General features: G+C 48.0%; 1 protein-coding gene across 1 annotated transcript; it reads left to right on the top strand.

Moving 5' to 3' along the window:
* Positions 1–5,521: 5,521 nt before the first annotated feature.
* Positions 5,522–9,358, top strand: si:ch211-145b13.6 (T-cell ecto-ADP-ribosyltransferase 1). The gene is made up of 4 exons (XM_056280030.1): positions 5,522–5,658; positions 5,953–6,049; positions 6,204–6,907; positions 7,453–9,358. The coding sequence occupies exons 2-4, from the start codon at positions 5,990–5,992 to the stop codon at positions 7,538–7,540; spliced, it is 852 nt and encodes a 283-aa protein (XP_056136005.1). The 5' UTR covers positions 5,522–5,658; positions 5,953–5,989; the 3' UTR covers positions 7,541–9,358.
* The last annotated feature ends 15,505 nt before the right edge of the window (positions 9,359–24,863 follow it).

Raw genomic sequence — 24,863 nt, 5'->3', positions numbered from 1 at the left:
GCTGAAGCAGACAGGGTTTTCCTGGTTTTCCAGTTTGTGCATGCCCTGCTATCCTACAAGACCGCCCCACCACCACCTGTGTACGACTATATGGACACCGCGGCTGCGGTGACAGCCCGCCGCCAACCTGACGACGGGCTCTGTTATTACCATGCCAGGTTTGGGGCAAAAGCAAAACAGTGTTGCAAACCCTGCAGTTACAGGGTTCAGGGAAACGCCAAGGCCGGCGCTCGTTAACGGCTATGGGCGCCGGCCGTGACTGCAAGCTGTTGTTCATCAGAGACTCCTTGTCGGGCCGGCGGCTGCTGGTTGACTCTGGCGCTCAACGCAGCATACTACCAGCACAAGCTGTGGACACGATGACCGACAGTCACGGCCCCCAGATGGACGCCGCCAATGGCACGTCCATTCGGACGTATGGTGTCAGACATGTGGACGTGTGTTTTGGCGGCCGACGTTTCGGCTGGGACTTTGTGATGGCTGCTGTATCCACCCCGCTCCTAGGTGCGGATTTCCTCTGTGCTTTCAACCTGCTGGTGGATGTTAAAAACTGTCGCGTGGTTGATGCCGTCTCTTTTGCGTCATACCCCTGCACGCTTGGGGGGGCTGGAGCGCTGTGCCTCGCTAACACACTCTCCACCGGGGATCCATACCAACGCCTGCTCGCAAATTTCCCCGCGCTCACCACACCCACCTTCTCCTCGGCGGTGGCCAAGCACGGCGTGGAACATCATATCACCACAGTGGGCCCCCCAGTTTACGCCCGGGCCCGACGCCTCGACTCGGCCAAGCTCGCAATAGCCAGGGAGGAGTTTTCGACTATGGAGCGCCTCGGCATTGTCCGCCGTTCTGACAGCCCGTGGGCTTCCCCTCTTCACATGGTTACTAAGGCCGACGGGGGTTGGCGCCCGTGCGGGGACTACCGTCGCTTAAACAATGCCACGACCCCCGACCGGTACCCCATACCGCACATACAAGATTTCTCTACCCACCTGGCGGGCGCTGCCATCTATTCCAAAATCGACTTAGTGCGGGGGTATCACCAAGTGCCGGTCCACCCACTGGATGTCCCAAAAACGGCTGTCATCACACCCTTTGGGCTCTTTGAGTTCTTACGTATGCCTTTCGGCCTTAAGGGGCGGCGCAGACGTTTCAGCGCCTTATGGATTCTGTGCTCCGCAACATGCCATTTTTGTTTGTGTACTTAGACGACATCCTCGTGGCCAGCGCGTCGGCGGAGGAACACATGACGCACCTCAGACAGCTGTTCGACAGGCTCAGCGAACACGGCCTCATCATCAACCCAGCTAAGTGTCAGTTCGGGGAGTCGTCCATCACCTTCCTCGGGCACCACATCACTCCACAGGGTTGAGGCTGTCACCATGTTCCCCCGCCCCCGCACTGTACAGTCGCTGCAGGAATTCCTGGGCATGGTGAACTTTTATAACCGTTTCCTGCCCCGTGCCGCCCACATCATGCGTCCCCTGTATGAGGCCCTGCGGGGTAAGAAGTCTAAGGACGAGCTGGACTGGTCTTCGGGGATGGACGAGGCTTTTGTGGCCGCCAAGACCGTGCTGGCCAACGCTGCGCTGCTAGCTCACCCATCGCCTGCCGCCCCCATAGCCCTTACAACGGATGCCTCCGACTACGTCATGGGGGCCGTGTGTGAGCAGTGGGTGGGGGGGGGGGGCTGGCAGCCGTTGGCGTTCTTCAGTAAACAACTCCGTGAGAGTGAGCGCAAATACAGCACCTTTGATAGGGAACTACTGGGTCTCTTCCTCGCAACCAGACACTTTAGGTTCCTATTGGAGGGCCGACAGTTCACCGCTTTCGTGGACCACAAACCGCTGACGTTCTGTATGGCCAAAACCTCAGAACCGTGGTCTGGGCGTCAGCAGCGCCATCTCGCGGCGGTTTCCGAGTTTACCACGGACATACAACACGTGTCGGGCAAGGATAACTTCGTCGCCGACTGCCTTTCACGGGCGGTTGTTAACGCCGTTCACTTGGGACTCGACTACGCCGCTATGGCAGCGGACCAAGCCAAGGACACGACCGTTCAAGACTACCGGTCGACCCCTACGGCGCTACGGCTGGAGGACGTGACGTTCGACGCAGCCAACACCACCCTCCTCTGTGACATCTCCACCGGTCAACCGCGCCCCCTGGTGCCTACTTCCTGGCGGCGCCGAGTTTTCGACACCGTCCACGGCCTTTCCCACCCGGGAGTGAAGGCCTCGACCAAGCTGGTGAGCTTCAAGTTCGTTTGGCCTGGGCTCCGTAAGGATGTTAGAGCCTGGGCCGGCTCATGTGTGGCGTACCAACGCGCCAAGGTGCACCGCCATACCAAGGCCCCTTTGGCGCCGTTTGTGGTTCCAGAGAGGCGGTTTGACCACGTCAATGTTGACCTGGTGGGTCCCCTGCCCCCCTCCCGTGGTTATACGTTCCTCCTCACTATTGTGGACAGGGCCACCAGGTGGCCAGAGGCTATTCCCTTGTCCTCCACAACGGCAGCAGAGGTAGCACGGGCGTTCATCGGCTGCTGGGTGGCCCGTTTCGGCACGCCTGGTGACATCACGAGCGACCGGGGCTCCCAGTTTACCTCGGAGCTCTGGACAGCGGTCGCTGAGCACCTGGGGGTGAAGATCCACTGCACTACGGCGTACAACCCGCAGAGCAACGGACTTTGTGAGCGGGTCCATCGGGACATGAAAGCCGCTCTGCAGGCAAGCCTCACTGGCTGCGACTGGACGGACCGGCTCCCGTGGGTCATGCTCGGCCTGCGTTCGGCCCCGAAGGAAGACCTCCAGACCTCCTCCGCTGAGCTGGTGTATGGCCAGCCCCTGCGGGTTCCGGGGGAGTTTCTTCCGGATGCTACGGCTCCCTGGTCGGCCGCCTCTCACCTCAGTGCGTCCCGGAGCGCTGCCGGTGCCTTCGCTCCCGTTCCAATGTCTCAACACTGCCTCCCCCGGTCCTACGTCCCCAAGGATCTGCCATCGACGAGGTACGTCTTCATTAGGCACGACAGCCATCGGTCCCCGCTGCAGCCCCCATACGACGGGCCCTTCCGCGTCCTGGAGGCGGGGGATAAGAACTTTGTGGTGGACATGGGGGGCAGGCCGGAGCGGGTCGCTATAGACCGTCTCAAGCCCGCACACTTGGACATTTGGGAGCCAATGCAATTGGCCCTACCCCCGCGGCGGGGGCGCCCTCCTAGGTCGGCCCTGGCACCTGCCTCTGTTCCTGCTTCGGCCCCGCCTATTGCCTGGGTTTCGGCCCCATCTGTTTCCACTCCTGTGAAGCGCAGCCGTTATGGCCGCAGGGTCCGCCCCCCGACTCGTCACCTGTTTTCCCCGTGACTTTGCACTATGTCATTGACTGTTCTGTTGTAGAGTCTATTTTTATGTTCATGACTTGCACTTTTGCTGTGTTGCATTGTTTTGTGTAGGTGAATTCTGGGGGGGCCTGTGTGGTGACCCACATCTATATAACGAAAGACATTCACCTAAGAGGACGGTGTACCTTTAAGGGAAGAGGCGAGGGGTCAGATAATGCACTTCCGCTTCCGGTTCACAGTTCAGTGTCGTTGTCAAATGTATGACATGCTAAGTTGGAGCTAGTAAACTACCTCGACTACGTCTACTCTCACGTCTCCTGTCTCGTTGTTTTCTAACTCCACAACATTATATTTATATAGCGCTTTACACAGTGCTCAAAGACACTTTACAGAACAGAGAAAATAAGAACAAAGAACAAAGCAACTTTAATATACAAAGATTAAAATATTTTTTAAAACAAGATAATGAAATCAAACCTTCACTGTGCCTTGTGATGGAATCACTAGGCCGCCGTTGTGTTTCAGGGCTAGAAGGTGGCGGGTAGCTCTCGTCAAATGATGATGGGACAGCATCTCTGACAAGGCTCGCACGGCACACATCACAGGACAGCTTTCGCACTATAACTTTTTTAAATAACTGCGTATCGCGCAAATTTTTTGGGAGAAGGGAGAGGTCTTATAAACACACACACTGACTTAATTGCATCACATCATGTTTTGTTTCCTTCGAAAAAAGCTCTGCTAATTTCGCGGCGTGTTACTTTCAGCCCGGTTCTCCCCTATCTTACTGTTGTTAGGATGAATTACATGTGAATAATACAGTCTGTGCCACCTGTGTAAAATTCGCTGGTCAATATAATACCAGTAACTTTAATATTGTTTTATTTGTACAATAGCATTCTTTTGTCAGTTGTAAAGTCAGTGTTATGGAATATGACTTATAAAGTCTCAGTTCATAGCCGGGTGAACACCGGCACTGAGCATAGCCTAGCTAGCTGGCTACGATTTCGCAGTTGGACATAAATACAGTACAGTAATATTATATTCACAAAATACAACCAATAGTGATGTTCAATCTTACTTGTGACAAGCAATCCCCCGAGCCCTGTTTTCGACGGTCTGTCGATTGGAGTAGGAATATGCTGAACAGTGTTCTGGCATCTTTCTCAGTCGTGTGTTCTGCTGCTAGGCAACTCGTAGGATGACCGGTCCAAGATGGCGGCCGTATTTCTCGCGCCCCAACAGCCAATGCGGCGTCTACTCTTTATATGTCTATTACTGGAACCATAGACATATATAATATATATAGTGAGTGTTTTGCTAAATACAGTATTGTTCCGAATATAAGATGACCCTGATTATAAGACGACCCCCCCTTTTTCAAGACTAATTTTTGGAAAAATACTTTTTGAAGAGCAAATATTTGTTTTATAAAGAAAAACATTATAGAGTTTGATGTAGTGTTTGATCCCCACTTTGAAGGATATAACGGCGCTGTGGGTCCGTTCCAGGCCAGGGTGAACATGGGACCTGTCCTACCTCTGCCCTTCACCAACAGGTCGGCCTGGCTTGCCATACAGGCAGAGTGCTCTGACCTCAGACGGAGTCTCATTGACGATGAGCGCCGAGACACTCTCAGGGACGCTATAACCCGCTTATGTGTGGGTCTGTGCCCTCTCGACGGCCCCTTTGCTGTGATCAGGATCCTGGTTTTGCTGCATTGGCAGGGAATGGGGCCCTCACTACGTTTCCATCTGCGTTGTGTGATTCATTGATGTCGTCTCTCATTACTGGCGTAGTATGAATTGGCTTAAGCATTACATGTAGGTATAAACTCCTGTTTACGTCATATGGTTGACCCTGAATGAAGCCTCATAGGGTCTTATCTCTACATAGCTTCTGTTTCTGTACAAGTAATGCACTTTTTCTGAATATTAAGTCAGCTCTATTTTAGTGGTATAAACTGCATTTGACAAAGACTGACTTGTGGATTGAGCGTGAACCCCAAAACTTGCACACACACCCAAAGAAATTAAAATAAAAAAATCGCTACTTCATGCGGCTCTTCAGTTCTGAGCTTAACCATTATGAAGAAAAAAAAAGGGGGGAAAACTAGACTCATTTGCCACTCCTCATGTTATTTCCTTTCATGGCAAGGAAAGGGAGTTGCCTGGTTGGGGGAAAAAAATAGTTTGCCGTCCCACACTTAGTGGTCTTGATCATGCAGAAACGCCCCTGCAGTCTGCTGTTAGCCTCCCATCTGTATCCATATCCTTCCTTGTTGATATCCAAGAGCACAAACGGATGAAACACTTTGAGAGGTATGTGCTTATATCTCAAACTCCTTTTCCGTATCAGGCTTATCTGGTATTTATTTATTTTAAGGGAAAGAGGTTTTGGTGTGTGCACTGCGGAATCCAGGGAGGAAAACTGATTTCAGCAGACTGGTTTCAACCAGACTGGGGCATATAAACTAACTAGAAAAGCGATCCAGGTTGTGTTTACAACACTGTTAATGGATTTGTGTCATGAAACGTTTTTTTTTTTTTTTTTTTCCTTTGCCATGATTGAGCTTCATATGAGTTCTTGTGAAGTTTGTCTTTTATTCCCTCTAGCTGTCTCTAGATCAGAGGAGTGAACAGCCCTGGCAAAATGCATCACAAGGGAGAGAGGATCCTTGCCGTTTTTTTTGCCACAGTTCTTTATTGCAAAGTAAGTCAAATGTTCCAGAGAGATTTTTTTTCTAATTTCCCTATTTATGTTCTTGAACACCAACAATCCAGTATTGTTGCATAACATGTCAAGGACTATATCTACTATGTCAACTATATTTTGCATGTTGTTAATCTCAGTTATTTAATTATAGGCTGTAGTGGCTTCTAAAGAACTGGGCATGGTCCCAAATGCTGTAGATGACCAATACATCGGATGCCGGGATAAAGTCCTTAAAGATGTCACACAAAACTTGCTAAACAAGGAACTGAGCAACAGTGAAGCATTTAAAACTACATGGGTGACCAAAAGACTGTGTCAAAGTCTGATTCGCGGAGGAGTAGAAGAACACACCACTGCACTGCTGGCATACACACACAGTAGCCCATACTTCAGAAAGTCCTTCAACAATGATGTGGAAACCATGGGTGAGAATGCTACCATCTATGCCTCCAACTTCCACTTCAAGTCTTTCCACTTCCTGCTAATGGATTCTATGAATTTGCTGAATAAAGGGAAGTGTCAGACTTTGTACCATCTCTCAGCAACAAAGTACAATGCTAAGCTGGGCGCAGAGATACGATTCGGCAGGTTCACTGAAGCACAGCAGGACAACATGGATTTACTGGAAGATCCTGATATAGAAGATGGAACCTTGTTTAATATCACCTCTTGCTCTGTGCTCAGTGTAAAGGAAAACATATGCAATCAAGGGCAAATTGGAATGCTGTTATCGCCAGCTGAAGTGTTCACGGTGGAGGAAGTAAAGGCCCACAATAATGACGGTTACCGTTACACTGAGATTGTCCTAAAACATAAGAAAATGTTCAGCTATCACAACTGTTACCTATCTTCTTGGTAAGACTTGGTTTTTCTAAATTCAGCAGGGATGCTTCTAACAATTACTTTCATTATCATTTTTTTTTTTATCATTTAGTCTAAAAAATGTCAAAAATAATGACAAATGCCTGTCAGAAATTCCCAGAGAACCAAATATGTCTTAAAACTGTTTACTTAGTTTGCTCAGCAGTAAAAAAAAAAAAAAAGATCCTAAAGCATTCATCATATAATGCTATGAGTAGAAAGGCAAGAGGACAACGGCAAGTAAATCTTGGTATTTGTGAAGTGCTAACCAATAAATATTTGCTATTTTTACTTGAAAGTTGACTAAAACAATAACTGATTACCAATTAATTTACTGTTGATCAACTAATTGATTGATCAATAAATGTTTCAACTCTAAAATTCAATGTAATTACTTGATAATGAACAAAAAAAGTCTGTTGTAGGATATCACAGTATTGCAATAATATCTTTGCAGTAATATATTTCTCTCTCTCTCTCTCTCTCTCTCTCTCTCTCTCTCTCTCTCTCTCTCTCTCTCTTTCCATTTTTTTCTCTAGGTCAACAACAACTGGCTCTTGTACCCTTAACCTGGCCAGCAATGTCCTGGTGACGATAGTGGTATCTTTTTCTGTGTTCACAAGCTAATCATCATTAATCAGAATCTCTACCTGTTCGCTCCAACTCATAAAAAAAAACAATGAAAAGAGCAGTCGTGTAAAAGTGAAGAGTTATTAAGAATGTGCCCGGAATGGAAATACTGTGTGCGAGACTTGCTTTGTATTGTGATGTGAATAGCACTTGCCATGGTACCACCAAATGTAACTAAAGCCTCGACCCCTCTGCTCTTTCCCCGGTCTGGGGAAACCACTGCTGATGGACTAAGGCAAATACTGATACCACGCCTCAGCATGCTACACATTACTGTGTAAATAGTAGCGTACATGAATGGAGTGCAGGTAGATGACCGCACTGTAAACAAAACAGTATGATAGAAGAATGGGAGTACAGAGCCAGGTTGTTTTTATCCTGATTGTGTGACTTCATACAGTATGTTAGGTTGGATCGGGACCATCTAAGGCCAAAGCTTTTTACAGCAAAGTGTATCTTTAAGACAATAGTTAAAAAAAAACTAAAAAAAAAACACTATAACGATATTTCATATTAACTTCATAGTCATTTTACAAATGGGTTTCCTATGCAGCACATCATTGTTGACATCAGTCTTTGTGATTAAATGGATTAGGATTAGGACAGAATGGAGTCAAAAGAGAAAGCAGCAAAAGCAGATTTTCACACACAAATCATAAGCATTTGTTCAATTTTCAGACTGGCATACTTTGGTAAAACACATTTTCACTGTAACAATAGTATACAGAACCAGTGCCTGCACAAAAGTATGAATGTGTGTGCATATGTGTATGACTGTACAAATATCTTACAACATCTTTCCCGTACAAACACGTTTACATTATAAACATGAAACACAACTGCACAATTACAATTGCACAAGACACAATTGCAGGTATCATTGGCAGGAAACATGTAAGAGTTTTTACTCTTTTAAAGAGCACTAGCCTATTCCATATGACAATTGTTACAACAGCAAGAACTTGTAAATTCAGCCTCCTTCATTTCTATCCTACAGGAAATACATACACATCCATTTCAATGAATTTGATTCACATTCAATACCTGGAATAGGTACCTGCGGTTTGTTTTAAGGTGCTGTAAGATTTAAACAATTGACTTTTCCTGATAATACTACATGACAGTACAGACAGCTAGCATGAATAATAAAGGACAATAATTAATGTAATTGTTATCATATAGTTCATATTACTGTATCTAATATTGTACGCTATTGGAAAAACAATTTATGAAAAAGGCAGTAGTTAAAATGATTAATCACAATCAGTTTGCAAAAAAAGTATCTGCGTGTGTGTGTGTGTGTGTGTTATAAGGCAAAGGGAGTGTAGCGTTATGGGAATGTATGGTAATGTTACGTCAGTTTAGACAATGCGCAAATGTAATCTGGTAATATTTTTGTTATTTCAGTCTTTTGAAGGGTATTGTTTAAATACTGCAGGTTGCTCCGCAAAATGGCAATTTATACGAGTGACAGCTTTCTTTCTTTGTTCAATAAAGTGGCCACAGTGTGGGGAAAAAAATTCACTTAGCTGTGTGCTTCAATTGAGTTCCTAAACTTTGTTGGATATGTCAACAGATCAACTGAAGACCACACGGTAGTATCAGGTTTTGTGCCATTAAATCAGGCTGAGGTTGATCTATCGATACATTAATCTATGACTGACTGCCATTGTTGTGGCTTCGCATCACAAAATAATATAGACTCAAATAAAAACTACGCCATCACTGTCACCATTCTCACTTTCCTCTCAGGTTAACGAGGGGGGGGGCTAAGGGTGTGTATATGTCAGTGTGTGGGTATTTGCTGTTAAATCACTTACATTTTGTTGTTCTTGCTTTGGAACTAAAACCACAGAACAAGCAGTTTATTTAGAAAACTTCTATTGGGTGTAACAGATGTCACACTGTTAAAATCATCAGGGAGGAGTAGTACAAATAAGGGCTGCCCCGTGCAAGACAATTATTCAGCAATATTGTTGGGGTCATTTTGAAGTCTGGATCAGGCTGTCCGCTAGTTACCATGGAGACATCTGCTGTCTCCGCTGACCCCACCGTTGTCACATGAATGAGCGCTCCTCTTTGTGCTGAGGTAACGACTGTTGCTGTGAACACTGGTGTCGACGCGAGAGGGAGTGCACATGCTCTGGTGACATGGTCTAAGGCAGGTGTGTTGACTTTAAGGCAGAGGTCTTCATTATGGCAAGGAGGTGCAAGACAGGATCTCAGAGTCCAGTAAGGCTGCAGAAGAGATGTTCGGACAAACCATATTTAATCACACCAAACATGACAACAAGCTGGCATCTTCAGTTGAAAATTAGATTTTCTTGAATCAGATAGATGAAGTCTACAGAAATGAGTCACATAGTTGGGTAGCCCCACTCCCATTCAGACAGCCGCGATGATGCTTGCTTAACAACCGAGAACAAGCGGTCAAACGCTTTGCATCACTTCAACGAAGACTAAACAGGAGACTTTACAGAGAAAGACCTCATCAAACAGTAGAGACAAGTACAGGCTCTGGCCAACAAATTCTGGAACTGTTGAAGTCGAGAGTACTTGTCCACAGAACTGGAAGAAATGGACCAAGTTTCCCCAAAACCTGCAAGAAGGAGACATTGTCCTTCTCAAAGACGATCAAGCTGCCCGCAAGAACCAACCAATGGCTACATATAATTACAAAGACCTTCCCTGGAGAAGATGGGAGAGTGAGAAAGGTGGAATTAAAGACCTCGGATTAAGGACGTTGAAATAAATTCCTCAGACCAATCTCAGAAGTCGTCTTACTTCTAACTAAAGACTGATGTTCAGAAACCCAATTAGTTCACAGGCCGAGTGGTGACCTCACAGAGGCCAGACTGGGGGGGGGGGTTGCCTTTAAGGCATAATGATGGGTGGACTTTTATTTTGACAAGACTTTTATTTTCACAAGTGTTAGTCATCATTTCCTGTGAGTCATGTTGAGGAAGCTGGCTGAATTTGTCTAATGTTTGCGATAGTTTAGTTACAACGCTGAGGAAATACAAGATAACCCACACTGTAAACGCCACAGGAAACCCACGCAGACACGGGGAGAACATGCAAACTCCACACAGAGGACAACCAGGAAGACCCACCAGGGTTGGACTACCCTGGGGTTTGAACCCAGGACCTACTTGCTGTAAGGCAACCGCACTAACCACTGCGACACCCACTCTCCTCATATTTACCACAAAAAAATGAAAGCTTATCTATGAAAGCCTTTTAATGAAGCTGGACACTGTCTTTTGGCTTTTCCCTTGACATCTATAGACCACTCTTATCTGTATATTCTCATTTTGTTGCCAATATGCAGAGTTTATTCTTTGATTCAACCACATTTTCCCCAGAGAAAAGTTTGATATTGCCAGTGGGAAATTGTATGTGCTGCACCTTAATGGTGGAAGGTTGGATATTTCTAATGGGGTTTCCTATCTACTCGTTAACTTCATTATCCTTTGCTTTGTAGTGAAGTCTCTTTAACTTCTGACTAAATTATATTTTCATTGTGGGACCATGTGTTTGTTCTGCACTTGCATTCTTGTTGAACTTCTGTTATTAGAAACCACTTTGGGCCACGACCGATATCCAAATGCAAATGAAGAACTGGTCTGGACTGACTTTCGATCTGAGGTGTAACCACGAGAAATTCCATTACCATTTAGCCCTCTGGTCCCTGCCTCCAGGCCCCATCCTCCCCCCCAGTTCGTTGATGGTGGCCCTGTTTACACTGTCCGCAAGATCCTGGCGGGCCAGGGCTCCCAATACCTGGTCGACTGGGAGGGATACGGCCCGGAGGAACGTTCCTGGATCTCGGCTAGCAACATCCTGGACCCCTCCCTCATCCGGGACTTCCATCGGGCCCACCCTGGCGACCCTGGGCTTCTGGAGCCGGCTGTAGATTGGGGGGGGGGGTACTGTCACTACCCGTCCGGATAGTTACGTTATCTTTTGTTTCTCCCAGTGTTCTTTGTCTTGTACTTCCTGTTTTATTTTGACACTCACCTCTTGTCTCATTTCAGGTCCTTTACTTCCTGCCCTCATGTGTCTCCCTCCTGTGTGATTACCTGCCCTGCCCTAATGTGTTGCACTTTTGTCTCATTGTCTCCCCTCCTCCAGAGTATATAGTCTTAGTGTTCCCTTCCTTCTGTGCCAGTTCGTCTTGTTCCTTGTGACAGCGCTCCAGCATTTTTCCCCTTGTGTGAGTTTCTTGAGTCCTATAGTTTCCTGACCTGTTTTTGCCTTTTTTGACCTCGCCTTTCGCCTGCCGATTTGGACACTGTTGCCTTGTTATCTGATCACCTGTGTACCGACCTCATTTTTATTAAAAGGACTGATTTTTGTGAACTGAGACTGAGTCTGTGTTTTGGGTCCAAGCCTGTGGTTCAGTATTGTCACCACCACCTTTCGACAGCAGTGGCAAACAGCACATAAGGAGGTACAAACAACCTTGCACACTCTGCAAAATACATGGTGGATAAACAAAGCTCACGAGATGCAATCATATGCTGACCGAAATTATATGCATGACTTCTACAATTCTACAAAGCCTATATATGGCCCTCGGAACTGCTCTGTCACACCCTTAAAATCAGTGGACGGACTGACAACCCTGAAAGACCAAAAGCGGATCCTGGCAAGGTGGGCTGAACATTTTGAAGCCCTACTTAACGAGCACTCACCAACTGACCAATCCATCCTGGAAGAGCTGCGAATTCATCTGCCCATCCCAGACCTTGACCACTCACCAACTTTTCAAGAAGTACTTGCAGCTATCAACTCCTGCAGCTATCAACTTGTGTCTCAGCAGAACTCATAAAACAAGTAGGATACTTGTGCACCAGAATGCTCTATCAGTACATCCTGCAGGTCTGAGACCAGAAGAGTGTCCCTCAACAATGGAAGGGTGCTAAAATTGTCACCCTGTACAAAAACAGGGTGACAAGTCTGTCTGTAGCAACAGTCATGGCATAGTCCTACAAGCCGTTGCAGGCAAGGTCCTAGCAAAGGTCATGCTATGCAGGATGGTGATGCACTTGACAGAACATCTGTTGCCAGAGTCACAGTGAAGTTACAGGAAGAACAGGAGTACTGTGGATATGATTTTCACAGTAAGACAGCTACAAGAAAAGTACCACAAACAATTGGACTATACAAATAAAATTGACATGACTTGACCTTCTCATGATTTTTGTCGACCTCGCCAAAGCTTTTGCCACTGTGTGAATTGAGAGCTACTTTGGAAAATCCTGGGAAAGTTTGGCTTTCCAAGCAAATTTGTGAACATTCTATCACAGTTCCATGATGGGATGGTGGGACGGGTGGCCATAGGAGAGCAGGAATCGGCGCCTTTTAATGTATGCACTGGAGTGAGGCAGGGGTGTGTGCTGGCACCGTTACTCTTCAACATTTACCTCCTATGTTTCACAAAACTTTTTCATAAAGATCTAGAAGATAGTAGTGGGATCACAATAGACTTGAGGCTAGATGGAAACCTCTTCAACATACAAAGGTTCCAGGCAACCACCAAGTTGTCTGCAGTGCAGGTCCTTGGGCTGCAGTACGCTGATGATTGCGCTCTTGTAGCTCACACACCAGAAGACCTGCAAACCATCTTTGCCGCAGTTGTGAATGCCTACAGCAGGCTGGGTCTATCAATTAACACCACCAAGACTGAGGTGTTATTCCAATGGAGGTCCAGCCCCCCACCCGTTATGCCTGTCTTTGCTATAGAACGCCAACTAATCTCAGTTGCTCCATCCTTCAAATACCTGGACAACATCATTCTGAGGGCTGCAACCCTGATCACGACACTCACAATAGAATTGAACGAGCCTCTGTAGCCTTCAGCAAACTCTGATGTAAGGTCTTCCAAAACAAACACATCCACCTGCACACCAAAATTGTCATTTACAAAGCCGTCTGCATCACAACTCTCCTATACAGCTGTGAAGCCTGGGTCACATGCAGCCGCCACCTAAGGTTGCTGGAGCGATTTCACATAAGGTGTCTGCAGCGAATAATGGGGATCATGTGGCATGACCATGTTCCTCATGCTGAGATTCTTGCTACGACATACTGCAAGAGCATAGAAGCCACGGTCGCTGAACACCAACTGCACTGGCTTGGGCATGTTATCAGGATGCCTCAAGAACACCTGCCACGTCAAGTCCTGTATGGACAGCTTCATCTTGGCCACCGGTTTGCTGGTGGTCAGAAGAAGTGATACAAAGACCAGTTAAAAATATCACTGAAGAAGTGCTGTATTGACCCCTTGAGACTGGCGCAAATTGCCATCAACCGTTCCAACTGGTGGGAGATCTGCCACAGAGGTATAGAACAGCTGGAAATTGAGAGGAATGTGGAAAAAAAGAGAAAAGACTAAGGAGACACAATCATGCCTGCCCCCACTAATTGAGACTTCTTATAGCCCAACGTGCAATAAAACTTGTGGATCAAGAATTGGCCTCTACAGTCATCAAAGAACACACTGTTAACGAGGAAGGATGTCATCAGTGGATTCGATAGACTACCAGCAAGCAAGCAAGCGTGTGTGTGTGTGTGTGTGTGTGTGTGTGTGTGTGTGTGTGTGTGTGTGTGTGTGTGTGTGTAAGGTAGTCGAGACCCAGATTCCAGCCTAGGCTGCACTCACGTCATTTCAGCCCACACCTGTCCCCAATTAATATCATAGCCGTGTATTTAAGGGGGCGGCATGGTGGCGCAGTGGTTAGCGTGGTCGCCTCACAGCAAGAAGGTCCTGGGTTTGAGCCCCGCGGTTGTCCAACCTTGGTGGGTCATCCCGGGTCATCCTCTGTGTGGAGTTTGCATGTTCTCCCCGTGTCTTCGTGGGGTCGGGGTGCTCCGGTTTCCTTCCATAGTCCAAAGACATGTAAGTTAGGTGAATTGGCCATACTAAATTGTCCCTAGGTATGAATGTGTGTGTGTGTGTGTGTGTGTGTGTGTGTGTGTGTGTGTGTGGTGGGGGGGCCCTGTGATGGCCTGGTGGCCTGTCCAGGGTGTCTCCCCGCCTGCCCAATGACTGCTGGAATAGGCTCCAGCATCCCTGAGAGCAGGATAAGCGGTTCAGATAATGGATGGATGGATGTATTTAAGGCCCAGCATGGGTTCAGTTTATTGCCAGATTATCTTGAAAAGTGTTCACAGCAAGGCCCTCTGCCTTAAATATAGTGCTTGTATGATTTGAACATAGCCCACCTGCATTGTGTCTTTAGTTGAGTTTTTGCATTGGCTTCAGCTTATGTTCTTTGCTCTCCCCTTTGTCATGGATTTAATCTTTAGTTTTTACTAAAGAATTTGCAAGGTGAACTTTGTCCTGGAGTCTGCTATTGAGTCCTCTCATGCTCCGACTGACAGAGAGACAGGAACTATCTATCATTTGATCTGTTTTTCCCCAGCAATGCCTGTGGCAGCAAAATAAAAACCTGAGTTATTTTATACTGTACAATATTTCTATCACTTAAAACCGCATTGGGCACATTATACAAAGCCTCTCGAAAAGGCTTCAAAGTTGTTCAACAGCACTAAGTAGGTGTAACTGACAAAATATTATACTGTAGTGGTTATTGGGATACATAATACCCCTTATTGAGCTAGTAGGAACGTTGCTTTACAGCTGCTGTTTTCTCGGTTCGGGTTTACTGCGATACACTTCCGCTGCGCGGGTTTTTGTGTTGTTGTTGTTATGGGTGAAGGAATAAATGGTGCACGTTGTGTAGCCGAAAGAGAAAGTTGTCACGACTCCTGCTTGAGCTCCTCTACACTGGTGACGCCGACGTTTGTCTCTTGGTAGTTATCAGAGACAATCTTTCAGACGAACATGGCTGACGAAATCAACGCGGTTTCTCTCAGATTGCCAGAGTTCTGGGAGTCATCGGCAACGACATGGTTCGCCCAGGCGGAAGCGCAGTTTGCTATCCGCAAAATAAGAGACGATGCTACTAAATACTACTACGTGGTATTGGCGCTCGGGTGTTCGCGGCAACTAGAGTGGTGAGTCTCCTTACAAATCCCTCGGCGGCAGACAAATACAAGGGGCTCAAAGATCACCTCTTGAAGATTTTTGAAGTTTCCGACGCCGAGAGGGCCCACCGTCTCTTTTCTCTGCAAGGCTTGGGTGACAGCAAGCCATCCGAGCTCATGGACAAAATGCTGAATCTGCTGGGACCGGCGCACACACCTGATTTCCTCTTTGTCCAACTGTTTCTGCGACAACTGCCTGCTCAGGTGCGGGCCGCTTTGGCTAACACCAGCATTACCGATTGCCGCAAGCTAGCTGAAGAAGCTGACAAGTTCTTCCTGGCCAGCCAACAGCAGCACTGCGCGTCCGCGCTCACCCCTGCCCACCCCCACACGCCACCACCTGGTGACTCAATGGTGGTCGCCGCGGCAACCCCCGGTCGGCGACAGGAGCCCGGCCTGTGCTTTTACCATGCAAAGTTCGGGGCCAAGGCGAAAAAGTGCACCTCCCCGTGCAATTTCAGCTCGTCGGGAAACGCCAAGGCCGGCGCTCACTAGTGGCCATGGGCGTCGGCGTGGAGGACAACAGGCTACTTTTCCTGCAAGACTCCATCTCGGGGCGGCGTTTCCTATGCGACACTGGGGCGCAGAGGAGTGTCGTACCTGCATCAAGGGTGGACGCCCTGTCGGGCGCTCACGGCCCTCCCATGGAAGCTGCTAACGGCAGCTCTATCTGTACATACGGCACAAGGCACATTGACATGTGTTTTAACGGACAGCGGTTCAGCTGGGATTTTGTCACCGCCGACGTGGCATTTCCCCTCCTCGGTGCAGATTTCCTTTGTGCTCATGGGCTGCTGGTGGACGTCAGGAATCGACTCCTGATTGACGCCATCACCTTCGGTTCACACGCGTGTGCACTCAGCGATACAGGCTCCGTCAGGCTGTCCAGCATGCTTTCCAATGAGGACATGTTTCTCCATCTTCTCTCCCGAGTTCCCTGACCTCACTCAGCCCACATTCTCGTCATCTACGACCAAACATGGGGTTGAGCACCACATTGTCACCACTAGCCCGCCGGTGCACGCCCGAGCTCGGTGCCTCGACCCGACCAAGCTCTCTGTCGCCAAGGCGGAGTTTGAGAACATGGAGCGCCTCGGCATCATCCGTCGCTCCAGCAGCCCGTGGGCTTCACCCCTCCACATAGTGCCTAAGCCTGGCGGTGGGTGGCGTCCATGTGGTGACTACCGTCGGCTCAATGACGCAACAACACCAGACCGCTACCCGGTCCCTCACATCCAAGATTTCTCCGCCCACCTGGCTGGGAAAGTGATATTTCCAAGGTGGACCTCGTCCGTGGATACCACCAGGTGCCCGTCCATCCCGCTGATGTCCCCAAAACGGCTGTGACAACTCCGTTCGGACTGTTCGAGTTCCTGCGCATGCCGTTTGGGCTTAAAAACGCCGCGCAGTCCTTCCAACGCCTCATGGACTCAGTGTTGCGGGACCTGCCTTTCCTCTTTGTGTACCTGGATGACATCCTCGTCGCTAGCACCTCCGTGTCCGAGCATTTGTCCCACCTCAGAGCCCTTTTCGAGAGGCTCAGCCTGCACGGGTTGATAGTTAACCCGGCCAAATACCAGTTTGGTCTGAGCACCATCGACTTCCTGGGCCACCGGGTCACCAAGGACGAGGCGGCCCCCCTTCCATCTAAGGTGGAGGCCGTCGCAGACTTTCCATGCCCACACTCGGCCCAGTCCCTCCGGGAGTTCATTGGCATGGTGTCCTTCTACCACCAGTTCATCCCCCGGGCTGCCGATCTCCTCTGCCCCCTATATGAGGCTCTGAAGGGCACAGCCCCCAAACACGCCGTGGACTGGTCTGCAGAGAGGGACAAGGCTTTTAAGGATGTGAAGGCCGCCCTGGCTGATGCAGCGATGCTGGCACACCCTGTGTCTGGAGCGCCCATCGCCATCACGACGGATGCTTCGGACTATGTTGTCGGCGTGGTTTACGAGCAGTGGGTGAGCGGCGCATGGCAGCCGCTTGGCTTCTTCAGCCGGCAGTTGAACCTGAGAGAGCGCAAATACAGCACCTTTGATCGTGAGCTGCTTGGCCTTTTCCTCGCTGTTAGGCACTTTAGTTTCCTACTGGAGGGCCGTCAGTTCACGGCTTTCGTCGATCACAAACTGCTGGTGTTCGCGATGGCCAAGGTGGCAGAGCCGTGGTCAGCCCGCCAGCAGCGACAGTTGGCCTACATCTCAGAGTTTACCACCGACGTGAGGCATGTCTCTGGGAAGTCCAACCCGGTCGCCAACTGTCTCTCCCAGGCCATCGCTGGTGCCGCCCATTTGGGACTCGACTACAGCCAGATGGCGGCTGACCAGGCCGCCGACCCAGAGGCCGTCCCGCTTTCGTCCACGACAGCGCCTGAGGTTGCCCGAGCGTTCATCGGAACCTGGGTCGCCCGCTTTGGCACCCCATCTGACCTCTCCTCGGACAGAGGGCCGCAATTCACATCAGCGCTCTGGGAGGAGATCGCCGTGGGTTTAGGGGTGAGGCTCAATCACACCACAGCGTATCACCCTCAAGCTAATGGATTGGTCAAGAGGTTCCATCGCTCGATGAAGGCCGCATTGCGGGCTACCCTCAAGGATGACCGCTGGGTCGACAAACTGCCTTGGGTCATGCTTGGGCTCAGGATGGCCCCCAAGGAGGACCTCCAGTCCTCATCCGCCGAACTGGTCTACGGACAACCACTTCGGGTCCCGGGGGATTTCCTTCCCATCGCCACAGCTCCCTGGTCCGCCAGCTGCCAACGGACTGCGCTGCAGGTGGAAGCCAGGGCTTTTGCACCGGTCCCCACTTCTCAGCATGGCGGCTCTCAGTCCTATGTCCCCACGGAGCTGCGGTCGGCGGAGTATGTTTTCATCTGTCACGATGTGCACCGTGGTCCCCTGCAGCCACCCTACGATGGCCCATTTCGGGTACGGGACACTGGAGATAAGCACTTTGTAGTGGAGGTTGGCAGCAGGCTGGAGCGGGTTTCTGTGGACCGCCTCAAGCCTACTCACCTGGACTTAGACCGCCCTGTTGGTCTGGCCCTGCCCTCCTCCCCCAGCGAGCCGCCCCCTGCTTCCCCAGCCCCTCCCTTTCCCCGGTCCAGCTGTGAGGACTCTGCTGCTTTGCCTGCGGTTAACCAGCCCCCAGCTCCTGTTCAGCGGAGCCGTTGGGGCAGAGAGATCCGCCCCCCTCACCACACTGACTTTTCGTATTAAGGCGAATTCTGGGGGGACGTGTGTAGTGGTTATTGGGATACATAATTCCCCTTATTGAGCTAGTAGGAACGTTGGTTTACAGCTACGCGGGTTTTTGTGTTGTTGTTGTTATGGGTGAAGGAATAAAGGGTGCACGTTGTGTTGCCAAAAGAGAAAGTTGTCACGACTCCTGCTTGAGCTCCTCTACAATACCTCCTAAAGCCAACCTTAAAATGTTGTTTGCCCTCTGACCGAGTAGTCTTTTCCATCAGATTCTCTGTTAAACACTTTTCAAATACTTTAATTGCTCCCAAATAAACCCCCTTATGGCTCTCATCACTATGCAGGTGCAGAAGGCCCTCTTCTACTCCGTAAGTCAAACTAGTCGTAACAATAATAATAATAATAATCATCATTACATTTATACAGCTCTTTTCTAGACACCTAAAGTGCTTCACATTGAAGGGGGTAACTTACTTCAACCACCACCAATGTGTAGCACCCACCTGCGTGATGCACGGCAGCCATTTTGCGCCAGAATGCTCACCACACATAAGCTTGAGGTGGAGAGGGAGGAATCACTGAGCCAATTACATGGGGGGGGTGATTAGGTGGCCAGATGGAGACAGCCAGCTTGGGAATTTTGCCAGGACACCAGGGATCCCCCTACTCTTTGCAATAAGTGCCGTGGGATCTTTAATGACTACAGTGAGTCAGGACCTTGGTTTAACAATTCATCCGAAGGATAGCATCTCCTACAGCACAGTGTCACCGTCACTGCACTGGGACGTTGGGATTTTGATTGCATTTGTTATTTTTATTAAGACCAGAGGGAAGACTGCCTTCTACTGGCTCACCAACACCACTTCTGGTAGCAACTCTTTTCCCAGGAGGTCTTCCATCCAAGTACTAGCCAAGCCAATAACTGCTTAGCTTCCTTTGTTTGGCAGAGCCAAGGTACATGTTGGTATGACTGCTGGCGAAAGTGAGCCTACCGACACATTGAGGACTTTCAGGAGTCCAGCAGCCAGGGACATGCTCCACTCCTCATCAAAGGGGAGGTGGACGACCAACAACAAATGCCTCTATGATAGTATTATCCAAAGGAATTGAATCAAGTGCAACTGGACTTGGTATATATCCGTGAAGACGTTTCGCCTCTCATCCAAGAGGCTTCCTCAGTTCGTGCTTTTCTCCTATACATAGGAGAAACCAAACAACCACTACACAAACGGATGGCCCGACACAGAAGGCCAAACTCCTCAGGACAAGACTCAGCAGTTTATCTACACCTAAAGGAGAAGACACACTGCTTCGAGGACAACAACGTACACATTTTGGAAAGGGAAGATAGATGGTTTGAAAGAGGGGTGAAGGAAGCCATCTATGCGAAACTGGAAAAACCATCCCTCAACAGAGGAGGAGGTCTGCGACACCACCTATCTCCCACTTACAATGCCATCCTTTCATCTCTACCCAGGAGACTCAAAAAGCTTAGCCTCCAAGAACAACAGTTGGTCACTAACGGCTCCAAAGACTCATCACCACTGAATGGAGCACCAACGAAGTCGAAACTAACACCCGCAATGACCGTCGCTGCTTAACATCGGATCACAAAGAGCCATGCACATCAATAGCTCTGATAACGACTCCAAAGAGGATAAATATCTGAGTTTCATCACTCGCCAGTCAGACTAGCTTGGTCTAGTCAGAAAGGCACGAGCTAATGAAGCCTCTTGGATGAGAGGCGAAACGTCTTCGCGGATATATACCAAGTCCAGTTGCACTTGATTCAATTCCTTTGGATAACCATGACCTGGATGAATGGGAACATTCACAGACACTCTGTGAATGTTCTCATTAGGGACAGCGCAGTAGGGACAGCGCAACAGCCCGTCTACTATCTCAGAAGACTTATGAGAATGAATCTGCCCCAAAAGCTGCTAGTCAACTTCTAATGGAGCACAGCCAAAAGCATCATCACCTATTGTGTGGTTTGCAAGCTGCGACAAGGCAGACCAGAGGGCATGGAGGCAACCGCCTCTTCAGTCGCCTACCATCGGGCAGGAGATACGGAAACATTCTCACACATACATCTAGATTTAGGGACAGTTTCTTTCTCAATCATGACCCCCCCCCCACGCCCCCAGATGCCCTCCCCCTATGAGTAATCCAAGGACTAAAGTATGTGCAACAATAGCACATGTATGCAATATATCAATGAGTTCATTACGCAATGCATTTTTTCAATACTTTATTTGCACTTCAGCACTTAAACACCTTTCTTAATATATGTCCTGCACTTCTTTTTTTCAATGTTATTTTTTTAATTATTACTCCCATAAAGCCTTAATCTATTTGTGGTTCATGTTATCTTTTCAACAGTATGCCAATTTCCTTTTAAGTTTTATTTGCTTTATATTATTTTTACTGGCACTGGTGGCATAGCAGCTGCAGTTTCGTTGTCCTCCACATTAACAATAAAGCTCTTGAATCTAACGATGTAGCCCTCAGTAACAATTTTTCATGGGGGATCCCCAACAAGTGTCTGCTCTTAAAGGCACTGTTCTGATTTTGGGGGGAGTCTACCCCTATCTTATACTCACTGTTCATGTAGTACATAGGTTTCATTTGTCAGAGTCGTCCATCTTTATCTTCATACTAGGCATGCAGCTTGCCACCTACAGTTCAATGCAGTAACTGGGGGACAAATCCATGATTGTCATTCAGTGCAACAACAAAAAACACTCCCCAGGTTCAGCCAAAGCTAACATGATGCTACAGCAGTCTTATCATAGCAAATTCGAGTGTTGATTTTGAAACTACTGTTAATAAACGGTTGTAAAGTTTTCAATACGATGAACCAGATAGCAAGACAAATCTGTGTGTCCAGTATGGGCGACCTACCTATTTATGACATGAGCGTTGAGTATAAAGTACAGATAGACATAGAAGAAATCTGCACAGTTCCTTTGATACCACTGCCAATTGGATTGCACTTGGGGCGGCAACTTTATTGAGCTGCACAATAAGACCTGTGGTATGTCCCTGTCATTGACGTATGAAAAACAACATGGTAACACTTTAATTATTTCCAGGGGCTAATTTCTGGTGGAAACATACATTCTGTTGTAACTTTGTCTGTTTCATCCACTGGCTGTAGCTTTTGTTTGGCTTTCATAGATGCACCACACCAGACAACTTCTGCTATCAAGCCGTGCTTTCAGCTGTATTATTCCACAACAATAATGTATCTTTGAAAGGAAATAACACCTCGGACAAACGAATAAAGGTGAAAAAAGATTCACTGTGATGGACTACCTATCTCAAGCAAGTTTTAAATCTCTGAAAACTGATTTTAATATTGTACCAAAAGGAATGGAAACTAATAGCTACCTTGAGGGTTGAAGAAACACATTAAAAAACTTTTTTTTTTAAAAACTATATTATTTGGAAAATGGTCAGCAGAAATGTTAAGTATACACGACTTATAATAGACTGGATAAAACATGCAAAAACACATGTATGGCCCTTTAATAACACCTTAATAGGTTATGTGTGCTCACATCAGTGAAGACCTTCAGAAAGTCAAAATGTCTGTTTCCTCTCAGCATCACCTCGTCATCCACAAGCCACCTTTTGTCGGGTGACTCCCTGTGTCAATGTCACAGAAGCCTCCTCCGAACAGATAGCCCTTACTAAAACGGTCACAAACCATTAGGTAAGAGGTGATAATATCATTAGCTACATCAAAATTGTCTTTCCCACTTTTATCTTTATGAATGATTTGAGCATCATTTCACAAAGGGGGGGGTGCACTGCAAGTAACAGGGGGGCAAATTAGATTCCATCTCTCTCCCTTGTCAGGCATCTCAGAGGATAAAATTAGAACTGACAACAGAAAATAAAAATCAAATTGACTGACTTGAGGAAATAACGCTTTACTCACCCATAGTCAACTCAAGTCAAGGCAATTTTATTTGTATTGCCCAATATCATAAATTTGCCCCAAGGGGCTTTACAGCAACACAACATCCTGTCCTTAGACCCTCCATCGGATATGGAACAGCTCCATAAACAAAAAATTTTAACAGGGAGAGAAAATAGGAAGAAACCCCAGGGAGAGCAACAGAGGATGGCTCTCTCTTCAAGACGGACAACGTGCAATGGATGTTATGTTTACACAATTTGCAGAGTACAACACTGAAAGAGGATAACAGAATTGTAATGGAATTATAAAATTTATGAAGAATATGATGAGCAGGATGCCAAGCAGTCCTTAACTTTCAATCAAAATCAGCCAGGAAAAAAAGTATGCTGCCAATTCCTGAATATTTTCCTTGCCTTTGGATGTGTGGGTGTCTATGTGCATTGGATTTCAGCATGTCTAAATCATTACATTACATTACATTACATTACAGTCATTTAGCTGACGCTTTATCCAAAGCGACTTACAATAAGTGCATTTAACGTAGGAAATCGGGAGAACTACTAGTCATCAGAGGTCATAAGTGCATCTTCTCTCTAAACAAGCATCTAAGAGTAAAACCAATGCTAAATTAAAAGCACAAGAAAGAGATTTTTGTTTTTTTAATGAGTGAATACAATAAGTGCTAAGAACAAGTAACAGGGTAGTAGTTCTTGAAGAGGTGAGTTTTCAACCTGTGCCGAAGGATGGGCAGCGACTCCGCTCTCCTGACATTAGTGGGGAGTTCGTTCCACCACTGTGGGGCCAGGACAGAAAAGAGCCGTGACCGGGTCGATCGGCAGCTGGGGCCTCTGAGCGACGGGGCAACCAGGCGTCCTGAGGCAGCAGAGCGAAGTGGTCGGGCGGGGGTGTAGGGCTTGACCATGGCCTGGAGATAGGAAGGAGCTGTTCCTTTCACTGCCCTGTAGGCTAGCACCAGAGTCTTAAACTGGATGCGAGCAGCTACTGGGAGCCAGTGTAGGGACATGAGAAGGGGAGGTGTATGAGAGAACTTAGGGCGGTTGAACACCAGATGAGCTACAGCTTTCTGAACAAGCTCCAGAGGTCTGATGGCCGACACCGGGGAGCCAGCAAGGAGGGAGTTACTGTAGTCCAGCCGGGAGATGATCAGAGCCTGGATGAGCACCTGTGCCGTCTCATCGGTGAGGAATGGGTGAATCCTCCTGATGTTATAGAGGAAAAATCTGCAGGAGCGAGCAACCGATGCAACGTTTGAATCAAATGACAGTTGGTCGTCCAGGATCACACCCAGATTCCTCACAGTCCGAGTTGGCGTCACCACGGTGTTGTCAATGGTGATGGCCAGGTCTCGGTGCGGGCAACCTTTCCCTGGGAGGAACATCAGCTCTGTCTTGTCCAGATTGAGCTTCAGGTGGTGTGTCGCCATCCACTCCGAGATGCCAGTCAAGCACGCAGCAATGCGTGTCTCTACTTGAGTGTCAAGGGGGGGAAGGAGAAGATCAGCTGGGTGTCATCGGCATAACATCATGTCAATTGCATTTTGCACAGGCATGATATGTGTTCAGTACTGAAGCCCATTGAGCGCATTGCCTATGTTGATGAGTGCACCTAATTTTCTTACAGTGAAAATGTAATAATAATAAAATAAACTCATATAGCGCTTTTCTAACACTCAAAGTCGCTTTACAATAAACGGTGGTGAAACAAGACAACAGATAAACATAGCACAAACATACAGGAGTGGACGGGAAGGAGGGCTACGAGAGGGAGAAGCAGCAGCCACACACGACGCCAGCAGTACTCTCCCACTTAACAGATACAAAAGGGCAAGAAAAAAAACAAAAAAAAACAACAGCACTGTGGACGTAGATTTTCTGTGGGAGTTTACTCCTGTAGCCTATTCCTCTCCCGAGGTGTCCACCAGGGAGTAGCACTATTTAACCCATAGCTGGGGGCTGGTTCGTGGGCATCAGGGAATATCCACACACTGGTGGGCCTGCGTACCGCACGTCTAGGGGCGAGACCTCCTCCGAGTCCCTTGTAGTTCAGCCAGGGTCTAAGGTGTACCCAGTTATCGTGTGTCGCCAAGAGGAGGCACTACATAGACTGCCTGTGCATAGAC

The sequence above is a fragment of the Lampris incognitus genome, chromosome 5 (assembly GCF_029633865.1).
Source record: "Lampris incognitus isolate fLamInc1 chromosome 5, fLamInc1.hap2, whole genome shotgun sequence".
NCBI lineage: Eukaryota > Metazoa > Chordata > Actinopteri > Lampriformes > Lampridae > Lampris > Lampris incognitus.
The sequence above is the reverse complement of the archived record's forward strand: the minus strand, read 5'-3'. Positions and strand labels throughout refer to the sequence as shown.